The 14,303-nt window shown below is 27.5% G+C and overlaps 1 protein-coding gene across 1 annotated transcript; it reads left to right on the top strand.

The window, feature by feature from the left end:
* The first annotated feature begins 3,930 nt into the window (after positions 1-3,930).
* Positions 3,931-6,031, top strand: LOC101512092 (putative Hs1pro-1-like protein). Its single transcript, NM_001364760.1, has one exon. It carries the CDS (start codon positions 4,397-4,399, stop codon positions 5,771-5,773), a length of 1,377 nt encoding a protein of 458 aa, NP_001351689.1. The 5' UTR covers positions 3,931-4,396; the 3' UTR covers positions 5,774-6,031.
* Positions 6,032-14,303: the final 8,272 nt, after the last annotated feature.

The following is a 14,303-nucleotide window of genomic DNA, read 5'->3' as shown; positions in this document are numbered from 1 at the left end:
GTGATATTTAAATAGTATTTGTGATTTGGATAAATTAATTTGTATGTCACTGCTATTGTAATTTATTTTATTTATATATTAAAAATTAAAATATTTAATATATAAAATAAATATATCGTAAATATTATAAAATTAAATAATTTTTAATATTTAATATATAAATAGATTAAAATATAAATATTATTAAAAATGTAAATTTTTTGCCATTCTTAATCTCGGTTTTATTTTTTAATACAAAATCCTCGGTCTTCTTTTCTTTTCTCGAATCGTGTTGATTTTATTTTCCTTCTATTTATTTCCCTACCATAATAACACGAACCTCAGATTCTATCCTATCTATAATACCATCTCTATCTTTCTTTTCTTGTGTGTGGCTGATCATTTAATAATTATATATCTCTATCTCTATCTCTTGACAAGGATATTAATATATCATCCACTTCTTTTTAGAGTATTTTCATGGACTTTGAACTTATGGGTCATCATGGGGCAAAGTCGGGTATCTCTCATGCCAAAACATTATCTTTATCTGTTGAAAGGATGAATAGAAAAGTAACTTATTTACAAACAACTTTTTATTAGATAATACATTATTTATTTATTTTGTTGAAATATGTTTTACACTATTTTATCTGATAAGATATGTATCTTCTTTTATTATTATTATTATTAAGATTATTACTAATAGTATTCAGTGTTTAAATTCCGTTTGAAAATTTAAAAGTGAAGGAATAAGAAGACTTTGAGAAGTGAAGATGAGAGGAAAAACAAATGAAATCTTTCATTTCATTTGAGAGAGTTTATAGAGAACTAGCGTGCAAGCGAATATATGTTCACGTTTTTTTATAAAAATAAAAAATTATAAAATTGTGTACAATTATTTAAAAAATAGTTATTAGTAAGAATGATAGAATTGTAAATAAAATAATTTAAATTAAAGAAAAAATGTTATAAACCAAAAATTGGTATCATTTTATATACCTATATATTTTAAATTTTATGTTATTTAATTAAAAAAAGATTGTAAATAAAATAGTTTAAATAAAGGTATAATGAGAAAGTGATACAAATGACTAATATATTTTAAGATTTTTATAAATACTCCAAAATCTTTATTTTGTTCAATATATAATTTTAATTTGTCTTTCAACTTTGATGACATCATAATTAAATAAGTCTTAAACGATTTTCTTTAATTAGTCTAATTTTTTTAATTAAATATGATTTTAAAAAAGTTGATATTGAAATCTAAAAAAGAAAAGTTTAATCTGACATAAGTCTATCATAAACTATGTCGTAGACTGCCAATCTAACATATTCACAACTCTACTTATGGATTATGGTTCAGAGCCATGCTATTAAATGTTCTAATTATATTTGTTAAATAAATAAAGAAATAAAAACATTAATTTAGAAAACACATTTTTTAGACTTATAAAAGTTTTATGTACAAAAATTCCAATAAAATATATCTATCTTTAGTTGACTAACAAGTGACTCAAAGAGACTCCTACTATTAATCTATTCTCTTGTAAACAAACAAGTAGAGTCTTAGAGCACGTTTAATGCATATGATAAGATATATATATGATAAGATAACACAACGAGATAGACATTATTATATTAATGTTTGATACATATATGATAACTAATATGATAGCAATATTTTTATTTTGTCATGTATTTGATACATATATCATCAATATAATATATATTATATTTAAATAATAAAATTACCATTATGAATATTTTTTTTAAATTAATTTATTATATTTTAGATACTATAAATTAATAACAACAAAATACTAAATAGTTAATCAAATAATGAAAAAAATTTATATTTAAAATTATCAATTGATACTATTAAATAAACAATTTTTTTTAAATCACGAATAATTAAATAATTATATTTATTTATTAAAATATTAATAAAGATATGATATATATTATATGTAAATGACATAAATACATCGTAAATAAATCATATTTATTTTAAAATTTTAATTAATTTTTATATTTTTATGATTTTAAATACAAATTTATTAACTTATATAAAGAGACAAAAATATCCTTGTGATAAAATCATTAAAAAAATTAAATTAATTATTAATATTTCATTTTTAAATATAAGATCAAATTCTATTAATTATTTTTATATTTATATTTGATTAGATTTATATTTTTATATTTAGATTATATTTTATAAATTATTTTTATATTTATATTTTATTATATTTCAATTTTATAAGTGTAATTTAATAAATTATTATTTTGTTAATTTTCTGTTGGTTTATATTCTAATTCATATTCAAGATAAAAATTTTCAACTAAAGAGACATGATATATAATAGAGTTTTTGATAAACATATTATACTTTTAGTTCATCAAACACTGAATTCATATACGATATAATAACTTATTCATATCTTATTTTTTATTTATCTATTAAAGGGACCTTTACGTAATTTCACACGTATTTCTCATTTATTTTTACTAAGTATTTGAATCCACTCACATATATTTTGAGTGAAAATATGGGTACTGGAAAGGAAGAAAAGAAAAATAAAAATGTTCTCATCAAAAGTCACTTATTTTTCATCTCACACCTCATGACGTGGGGGCTGCCGTAATGTCCATGTCCATCCATTGATTGATTCCGTCTTATTCCTATTTTCATTCCATTCCCAAGTAGTCTGCCACTAAACATGCTAGTTTGCCACCAAATTAGCCAAACATTATACCAAATACATTGACTCCCCCATCCACACACACGCCTTGACTACCTCATGTTATTTAGTTTTCATGCCAAAGAAGCATGCATCATAACTATTCATTTGCGACATCTAGAATGAAATGTCATCTTATATGGTTAGTAGTCGATGAATACTTCAAAATAATTTGAAATATTAATAGCAATTTGGACCGACATAACTTTACTCAACAACTCAGCCAACACCAAATACTATCGACTTAATGATTAGACCGAATTGTTTCATAATCTGAATATTAACCAAAGACTTGAGTACATGTATTTTTATCAGTCAAACCACGTAGATATAATTATTTAAACAAAAACACAACTGATATTGATTTTTTTTCTTTCTAAAAAGAAATTGATATTACTTTTTATTTGTAGACTTATAGTATTACCCGCTGTCATGAATGGCATGATATATAACTTATTAAGTGTTGGTGTATATATAAAAGAACAAGTAAAACAAATATTACTATTTTAAAATTTAATTTATATCTATTTTTTCTTTGAGTTTGTCAAATCTTTATCAATCGAATTATATACTACCCTAGCTTAAACCACAAAAAATGTTAAGTTTTTACTTAAAGGTGAGAATATTGATAGTTGTCGAAATTTTAAATAATTTTTAAACATTAAATCACCTTAGACCAGATGTGATACTTTTCTACTCCATTGATTCTTTGTCTCATTTGCTTAATGTTTTAATTATATATAACAATTTTTTTACATTTTTTGTTTGTTTATATTTAATGAATAAACTTTTATTACTTTATTTTTTAGGATAGAGTTGCTATGTTCTACTTGGAATTAAGCGACAAGTCATTTAACCTTGAAATGGGTAATTAATTTAGAAGAGATAAAATATTGTGTATTTGGAGGATTGGTTGCAAAAGGGTATTTGGCGAGTGGGTTCTAGGGAAAAAGATTGTGGATGGTGCCAAAAGCAGCAAGCCCATAATCCATTGTATCATAACAAGTCCATATTTAAAAGAATGAATTAATAACGTAACAGGCGCCGAGTGATTGTCCACAATGTCAAATAGCAGTGGCGAAATATCGCGATGGATTCCAACGCGTATTATCCAAAGTCCTTCCAACTTGAACGTTCCCACTAATTGGTATTTAACTTCATTATTATTCCCTTCCACACTTCAAACTAAACAGACGCCTTCTTTTTTTGTCTTTATTTTTTTTTTGGATAAGCTTCAATCTTCCTGTGCCGCTCCACCATTCCTCTCCCTTTCCCAACCTTTTACTTTTATTATTATTTTATCCTAACAATACTGCTGTCTCTGCTTAATTAATCAGCATACCTTCTTAATAAAATCTTTTTTTTTTCCATTTCTTTAATTTTCCCACACAAATCTTAAAATAATATTTCAAACCATCGCGACTTTCAAATTCCTCGTTCTCTTCATGCTCACCTAAAATCATCCCAGTCCACACGTCTTTTTTTCTGCTTTCCTTGCTGTTTCAAATTTCACAAGCCACATCTAATTCTCTACCTGTCCATATAAATATACTTCTCTCTTCCCTTATCCATTTCAATTCCTCAACACAACACAACACAAACTCTATTCATATTCTTATCATTGAAAAAATAATATTCAACTTCTTTCATCTTACTACTTCTCTCCAAAAATGGTTGATTTACATTGGAAATTAAACATGCCCAATTCCGACATGCCTTCCAAAGCTCCAAAACTTTCTCACTCCGAGAAATCTTCACCACGCACCTGCCTACCCTCTTTGCCACTACCTTCAATCACCAACGACATATCCGCGGCGGCGCCACCACTTTGTTTAGCTTACGACCACTATCTCCGCCTCCCGGAGCTCCGTAAGCTTTGGAATTCAAGAGAATTCCCTAACTGGAACAACGAATCAATCCTAAAACCAGCTTTACATGCACTCGAAATCACGTTCCGTTTCCTCTCTACGGTTCTCTCCGACCCCAGACCCTATGCTAACCACAGAGAATGGAACCGCATAATAGAGTCCATTGCCACGCGACAAATTGAAATAATCGCTATGCTATGCGAAGACGAGGAAAATAACCCCGAAACACGTGGCACAACACCAACCGCTTATCTCAGCAGCGGCAATAGCAATATCAGAAGCTACAGCGAAACTAGTCTTTTACCACGACTTGCCACGTGGTACAAATCAAAAGACGTAGCGCAGAGGATCCTTCTCTCTGTAGAGTGCCAAATGATGAGGTGTACCTACACGCTAGGTTTGGGAGAACCGAACCTCGCGGGAAAACCGACCCTCCGATACGACGACGTTTGCAAACCGAACGAAATCCACGCACTTAAAACGACGCCGTACGACGACCGAATCGAGAACTACGAAAATCACGCGGTTCACGCGACGCACCAGATCGTGGAGTCATGGATTCACGCGTCGCGGAAGCTTCTAGAAAGAATCGGCGAATCGATAAACGGAAGAAGGTTTGAGAAGGCGGCGGAGGATTGTTACACGGTGGAGAGGATCTGGAAGCTTCTAACGGAGGTTGAGGATGTTCATCTGATGATGGATCCAGGCGACTTCTTGAAACTGAAGAATCAATTATCGATGAAATCTTCTTGTTACGAAACGGCGTCGTTTTGTATGCGGTCAAAGGAGTTAGTTGAAGTGACGAAGATGTGTAGGGATTTGAGGCATAGAGTGCCGGAGATATTGGATGTTGAAGTGGATCCTAAAGGTGGGCCCAGGATACAAGAAGCGGCAATGAAACTTTATGTAATGGAGAAGATAAGTGGTTTCGAGAAGGTTCATTTGTTGCAGGCTATGCAGGGTATTGAGGTTGCGATGAAGAGATTCTTCTATGCGTATAAGCAGGTGTTGGCGGTGGTGATGGGGAGTTCTGAAGCTAATGGAAACCGAGTTGGGTTGAGTTGTGATGGCGGTGACTCGTTGACTCATATGTTTCTTGAACCTACCTATTTTCCAAGTTTGGATGCTGCGAAGACGTTTCTTGGATACTTTTGGGATAATGATAATAAATGGGTGTGAAAGTGATGGTTTAATTTAATTTTAATACAAGTATATGATGATTATACAACCTAGGTGATGATACTTACATCTCCTTCGACATTTTATGGGTCATTCACTTTAGTTTGATAGTGAAACACAAAAAATAGGAGTAAAAACATTGTAATCATTAAATTCTTTCCTTTTTTATTTTAAAATATTAAAGTGGGTTAAATTTTGTAAGTGGATGGTGTGTATGTGTCAATTCTAGTGAGAAATATAACAATTTTTTTGACTGAACTAAACTAAAAAATGTCTTCCTACATGAAAAATTAAGTCTCAAAGGATAAAACTGAAAATTTATCTTTCCAGCCGTGTTAATTAAACATAAAAGGTGGAATATATCATTTGTAAAATTATACTAGTGTTTGTTTCAACGGCCAATAGTGATTTTTTTTATAAAAGATGATTTTGAAACGTATGTCAAACCATTAAAATGTATATTCAAAAATACTGAAGTTTTGTATCCGTTGTCTATCTTTATATATCTGATCACGCCTACTAATCTAAATTGGGTATTATATGGTTTAAATTAAACAATAATGAGAATACTTGTCCTAAAAGTTTTGAAATTGTTCTTTACAGTGGGATTTATCCATATGCAAGATGGTCATTAAGGAATGGATTATGTCAAGCAATTTGAAGAGTTGGTGGGTTGGTAAACTAATTGTGTATTTGGTTATATGATTTTGAATGAATAGATTATATAAAATTAATTTTAGTTAAAATTTATTTGTAAGTGATTTATGTTGATATTTATTAAGATAAAAATAAATTAAATAATAAATTTTATCGTTAAAAATTATATATTTGTTAAAAAATTATAAATTTGAATTTAATTTTTACTCCTATTAAATATAATTTTACTTCTATTTTAAAAATTAAACAAAATCAATTGGTCATATTTATATATATCAAAATAATTTTATATATTCAAAATAGATTTTAAATCTTTCTAAAAAAAAAAAAGAATGGAATGGAATGAATGTTGAGATTAGAACGTGGCTCCTATTACACAATTGTAGAGTTCAATATTCTACACAATTGTGGAGATCAATATTCTTTTCTTTCCGTCTAACTAGTACTAGTACGAAAATGGAATAATCAAAATGTTGATTAGTCAACAAGATCCAACAAAATTACTTGCAGACATACCAAAGGAAGAAACAGCTAGAAAATAAAGAAAGTCGACCAAATGGCAGCTTTTATCGTGCAATTCAAGATATTCAACTCTTCTCCGAGTTAATACGATTACAAAATTAGACACGAGAAAGAAAATGATTCACCACTTTTGTTTTTTCAAAGAAAAAAATGGCGATATTTTTTTATATTTTATTTTATTATTATTATTATTATTATTATTATTATTATTATTAATATATTATATTTATCATTTTTTCTTCTCTCAAAGTATTGATACGAAAATGGATATTTATAAGGGAAAAAAAAACAGAGAATAAAAAATGCTAGGCGAACGGATTTGAGAAAGATTACAACCACCAAAAGAGTTTGAATTGAACAAGGATCTACTAGAAATCACACAAGAGATTCACAATAAAATGGCTGGTCAGCAACATACAGTGCACAAAACTAAACAAAAAGTGAGAGACTTCAAACCAAAGCCACCGGTAAATAAACCAATTAAAAATTTCAAAATGCTAACAAATACTTTAAGAGTGGTAACAATGATAAATATAAAAAAGATTTTATAAACCAAATGAACAAAAAGTTTAATGCGATAGAGTTACAATAAATATATACAAGATAATAGGAAAGACTAAAATACTCTTACTATTAATATATAATAATATTATCTAACATTTCTCCTTAAATTCACGATGCATTAATACAGAGCATCGAGAGTTTGTCAACTAAAAAACGAAAATGTTTAATGGAATGCATCTTTGTGAATAAATCAACAATCTGGAAGGAAAAGGAGACAAATTAGAGCAATGGTTCCATGCTGAAGATGATGACAAGTAAGATGACAATCAATTTCAATGTGTTTGGTGCGTTCATGAAAGACCGAGTTATGAGCAATTTGAATAGCACATTTGTTATCACAGTGCATCGAAGTTGGCTTAGAAAGAGAGATGCTCATTTAAGACAGAAGCCAACACAATCAAATCATTTCAGCAGTGATGGATGTCATAGCACGATATTCAGCTTATGTAGAAGAGCGAGAGACAATGTCATGTTTCTTACTCTGCCAAAAAATAATAAAGTCTCCAAAAAAGATACAAAATCATATGGTGGACTTACGATTTGTGGTGTCACCAGCCTAATCAGCATCATAATAAATACGTAACTCCAATGAGGACGACGATGGAAAGAGAAGGCTCTGAATTTGAGTTCCACAAAGATAACGAATAATACGAAGAACAATTGTCCAATGTACTATAGTGGGAGAGACAAAAAACTAACTGACATCATGAACAACATAAGCAATATCAGGTCTGTTAATCGTAAGATACACCAAACTGCCAACCAAAATACAGTACAAAGTGGGATCTGGTAAAATAACACCATCTGATGGAACATATTTCACATTCAACTCAAGATAAGTATACATTGTTCTATTATAAAAAGAAAAAAGAATCTTGGCAATGTACTTGGATTGAGAAAGAAGGTAGCATTTAGGAGAGTCGACAACTTCAATCTCCAAGAAATAGTGAAGAGTTCTCAAGTTCTTCATCTCAAATTGTTTGGCTAACTACAATTTCAATTCATTGATTCCACTAACATCATCACCTGTAATAATCATATCATCAACATACAAAGAAAGTATAATGCGACCATAAGTGGTAGACCTTACAAACAATGCAGAATTATGTTCACTAGAACAGAAACCAAGAAAAGTGATCACATTAGAAAATTTTTTAAACCAAACTCGATGAGCCTGTTTAAGACCATAAAAAGTCTTTTTTAACTAACACACTTCTCCCTAATTATGAGAAACTCCTTATGGAGGGACCATATAGACTTCTCATGAAACTCACCATTTAAAAAGATATTTTTTTACATCCATTTAAGAAATATGTCATTGACGAATAAATGCAAATGCAATAAGAGTATGAATAATGGTCATCTTGGATACATGAGCAAACGTTTCTTCATAATTTGTACCATATTGTTAAGAGAATCCCTTAACAATGGGATATGGAGTATAACACACAACTGATCCGTCAGACTTAGTTTTGATCTTGTATATCCAACGAAGCCCAATAGCACGCTTGAAACAGAGGAGTAGAACCACACTTGAAACAGAAGATCAGAATCACGCTAGAAACAAAAGAGCATAATCGCACCGAAAACATAGAGACAGAACCAGATCAAAAACAGATGGAGCAAATTGGCACCGAACCACACTAAGATGTGGACCACTTTACAGTAGATACTAAAATCAACTAAAACTCTTTTGATACAATGATAAACATAGAAGGAAGGAAGATGAAGAGATGAGGAAGTGAAAAAAAAAACTCACTAAAATTTCATAAACCAAATAAACAAAAAACTTAGTGAGATAGAGTTACAATAAATAATATATATATATATATATATATATATATAAAATTGAAAAGATTAAAATACTCTAACTATTAATATATAATAATATTATCTAACAAATAGTACTTGTTAAAAGATTAAAATAAAAATTTAATTTTAAAAATTGTATATTTAATATTTTAAAAAATTTTGCATCGTAGAAAACAAGCAACATAGGTGAATCACTTCCTACATATAAAACTCCTATATTCGTACTAAACCCCTTTGTAACAAAACAATTTAGCGGATGAGTGCACCAATAATCTATAGTAACACAAAAGCCTATTAGCCTTCAACAACACTAAACCAAAATTTGTGTCCTCTCCAAGTTTGATTTACATCACTTCTTTTATTAATTGATGTTAAAATTTTGCTAATGGCGAGTCATTTCAATTTTATCTTTATATTTTTCTCAATCGTTTCTTTTAACTGTAAATAGAATAGTAAATAAATTCTCATACAACTATGAGATAAACACTTTCGACATTTGATGATTGAACTAGATCTTGTATATTTTAATCGATCATTTTCTCTCGTTTAAATAATTTATTTTAATCATCAATATCTCTTCTTAATATACTTGTGTCACCATTTACCGTTTCGATTCACTATATTCATCAATGGATCCAAGATCTTCGATTAGGGGGCAAATTATTTAACTCCAATTAGTAATTATAATAATCATATATATAAAAATATAAATATAAATATTAAAATATATTTATAATTGTTATTTATATTCGGTAGCGGAGCTTGAATAAATATTTTGTGGGTGTTGAATTTTTAAAATTTTAATTGATAAATTAAATATAGTATTTTATTGTATATTATAATTTTAAGTTGTAAATTTGCGATGTAAATATATAAATTTTTTTGTAAACACAACTACAAAAAGAAGACAAATTGAACTGAAAAGTTGCATATATTTGAGAGAGACAGATTCACAGGTATAGCATATTAATTTAGTTCGTATGTTTGGAGAAGAAAAAATCTAAATAAAAAAGATAGTTCGTTTGGTTGTGTTTTTATAATTTTGTTCACAAAATTAAACTCAAACGGATGAATATTATGTTGATTTAGTTTTGTTCCATCAAATTGACAGTAATAAAAATTAAGATATTTATTTTAAAAATATAATTTTTTTTTTAAACATTAAATTTTTTATACTACTAAAATAATTACGTAAATAATTTTTAAACTACAATAAAAAAAATAATATATAAATAATTAAAAAAATCCTCTTAAATACAACATATATTTAATCTGGATTAAGTTTATTTGGTTTAATTCGAATTAAACTCAAACATAAAAAAAAAAAAAAAAATTTAATTGATTTTGATTATTTTTTTAATTGAAAAATATAATGTATTTTTTATTGATATTTTTTATAATTATTTTATAAATTATTTTTATTAAAAAAATTATTAAAGACATTAGAGTGACCGTAGCAACCTTATATACCTACTAAAGTAGCTCCACCTATGTTTGGACCATTTAATGTTATATAATCATTATACCATTTAATGTTATGAAATCATTTAAATAATCGACATGTCCTTAAACAAATCTCTTTTGATATAAGTCATTGTTCAAATTTTGATCCATTCAATTAGACAATTGGAGTAGTAAGGACTAGTTACAATTTGTAGGAAAATAAAAGAACAAAGGATTGAGATGAACATATAGTTGTCAAGTTGTTAGTATTATTTTTTTATTTAATTTAACATGTTTGAGAAAGGTAGATATATTTTCTTTTTATAAAGATTGGGAATTTTCAATCAATTAAATGGGAACTATGCCAAAAACAAAGTTTTACAATAAAATGCACCCATCCAATAACTCTTCCCAGTCAACATAAATGAAAGTATGAAACCAATCCACAATGTAACCAGATGGGGAACACCAAAATTAATCCAACTGGCAGACAAGAAAAAGTTGTCGGCAACACTAAAATTACTCACAGGCCACACACTTAGTCAATTTTATCACATGAATGAATTCCCATGATGATCTCACTCACAAACCACATCTTCAAGCAGCATTTGATCATTTGCACACAGATGCTCCCCCAAAACAACAATCAAACTACCAAAATTTCACTCTTAATGAATAAACACAACAAGCTTGCAACTTCTTAATGATGCAACTAGATACATACCAAAAAGTGGGATTATGCTCAATATTACTTCATATAACACTTTATTTAAAGGGAATTTTTAAAAACATATTTAGAATCTCTAATAGCTATATTAATGTAACAAATTATTAAATAACTTAAATGTATCATTTGGTCAAGTGGATGCAATATTTGGATTTAATTCAAACTAATATATTTGTTAAGTTACTGAATGTTGCAATTTTTCTCAAGAGTTGTTTTCTTTCACTAATTGTTATGAGTTCAAGAGTTATTTTTTTTTCACCAATTGATATGAGTATTTCTATAAATAGAGACACTTTAGAGGCAAAAAATGAAAACACAAGGATGAACATTAAGTTTATCCTCCTCTTATTCAAGATTTGCAACATACTCCCAATAAAAAATTCAACACTTTATACAGACAATTTGTCAAATAAAGCATATAAAGACCGTAGAAAACTTATTTTTGTTGCACCGTGCTCATATAATCTAATAGGTTAATACACACCAAACTTATAAATTTTGTGATTGCTTTCATTTGTCAAAATACTTTATCCTTTATTTGATCTTACATCTAAAAATCATAACCCTTGCAAAATACATCCACATCAAATCAACTTGATATTTGCTGTTGGTGTAAAGTGTGTGAAAATAGCTTTATTCTAACTCTTAATCAAGGGAGAGTGTAAGTGAGCATATAGTCTTTTCATTAGCAAAATAAGAGATACAAATAAAATAGGCATATCGAATTAAACAATCTAATTATCTAAACACAAAGCAAAGCAATCAGATACTTTGAAAACCCACTATGAAATAGGAGAGTGTAGTGAGAAGAAGAAAAAAAAAAGTGAGAAGTGAAATCTCACATGAGAGTGTGAGGTCTCTTTTGAAACATTTTTGTATTTTAGTTTGTTAAGATTATTTTATAAATTTGATTTAAAAAATTGTTTTAAAGAATAGAATTAAGGAAATTTAAATAAAAAAAAATAGATTTAGAGATAAGAAAAACATTTAGAGAGCTAAAAAAACTGAAAAATGAAAAATAAAATATTATTTATCTGTTTTTTTTATTTAAAAAAATATAATATTAAAAAAATTTAAAAATAAATAATTTAAGCAAATATTTTAATTTTTAAATACTAAAATAAAATATTATTTATCTGTTTTTTTTTATTTAAAAAAATATAATATTAAAAAAATTTAAAAATAAATAATTTAAGCAAATATTTTAATTTTTAAATACTAAAATAGAGATTTTAAAATGTGAATTAAACAAACCTGAGTCTCTTGTGTTAGTGCTGCATAAAGTGTGCAAAATGCAAAAAACATGAGTAGCATGTGTAATTTTTTTTTAAATTAATCTACACATGGGTCCACCTCTGATTATATCTCATCATGCATTTATGTCACGTTTAAGAATTAATAATTAATGAAGACAAACTTGTCAAGTTGATATATTCATTCATTTATTTGTGATTTATATTAGCCTAGGAAAAAATACTTAAGGACTGATTTTTTTTTTTAACTATTATATGCAAGAAATTTAAAAAATGTGGAAGAAAAATTGAGTTTAAATTAAGAGTAAAGAGATGAAGTTATAATATAAAACTAAGTGTAATAATTTCAAATAATAATAAACTATGGCACAAATTTTATGAAAAAAAAAAAACAATAACATTTTTAACAATGAGAATATTTATTCAAAATTAATTTGCCAGTCTTCCCACTGTACTCTTAAGTTGCTGATTTGTGATTAATCAGCCGCGTGCCTGTGCTGAGGTTTATCTGCTGGGTGGGTTTCGGGCTCATTTCTAAAGCCCAAATCATAAAGTAAGGGTTTTAGAATTCCAAAATATAATTACTTTTTTATGTAAGTTTGGATCAATAAAAATAAAAAAATAAAAATTAATTACAACAAATTGATAAAGGGTTTTAGAACTCAAAAAAAAATTATTTTTATATCATTTTAGGCCTAAAAAATATAAAAATAATTAATTACCACAAATAAAAGGTCTCAAGTGTTAAAAATCAGCAATTAACTACTTAATATATTTTGTATCTCAAAAAAGAAAAGAATTTAAAGTTTAAATAAAACTATAATATAATTGTGTTAAAACTATTAAAAAGACGTCCATATTTTTTTTTAATCAAAACAGTGTCAGTATTTTGGAGGTGAAATGTATATCGGTATGGTTCGGTCTTATGTACTCGTGTTACATGTATTGATTCAAACTTGTCGTATGTAACATGGATACGTGGATCTACAAATCCAAGCAATTAATACTAGTAACATGTATCAGCTATGATCAGTGTATATAAATAAAATGTATCATACTCATCGTAATCAATTTTTTTATTAAAATAATTTTAAATAATTTAATTTTTTTATAATTGTTTTTTATTTATTGTATTGTATCTAACTTCTCAACATTAATAGTAAAGTTGAAAATATTATTGAATCACGCCGCTTTACACTATAATTGTATTGGTTTCTAACAATTGTTGACGACTTTTCTTTAGTTAGTATGATTTTATTTTTTCAATGAAGAATCAAATATATCTCTTCATCTAAGTAAATTTTATAAAATATTACGTGTACAATTTAAAAATTAAGTGATAAGGAGGTTATGAGTTTAATTTTCATTGTCAGTATAATTCTAACAGTTACTAACAATACAAACATAGCATTGATTAAAACAAATACTAAAGTGAATGTGTTTTGCAAAGACAATGAGACATTATTTGTCAATTCAAGGATGAAGGCATTATTTTAGCACAAGGGATATAGTCCTATTTTCTAAACAAACCTAAATAATTATTTGGTGCTGG

The sequence above is a fragment of the Cicer arietinum genome, chromosome 6, assembly GCF_000331145.2.
Source record: "Cicer arietinum cultivar CDC Frontier isolate Library 1 chromosome 6, Cicar.CDCFrontier_v2.0, whole genome shotgun sequence".
NCBI classification, from domain to species: domain Eukaryota; kingdom Viridiplantae; phylum Streptophyta; class Magnoliopsida; order Fabales; family Fabaceae; genus Cicer; species Cicer arietinum.
This window is presented reverse-complemented; position numbering and strand designations above follow the sequence as displayed.

Bases quoted from the DNA above. Each gene is read 5' to 3' on its own strand.
- LOC101512092 (NM_001364760.1), top strand. From the start codon at position 4,397: ATGGTTGATTTACATTGGAAATTAAACATGCCCAATTCCGACATGCCT.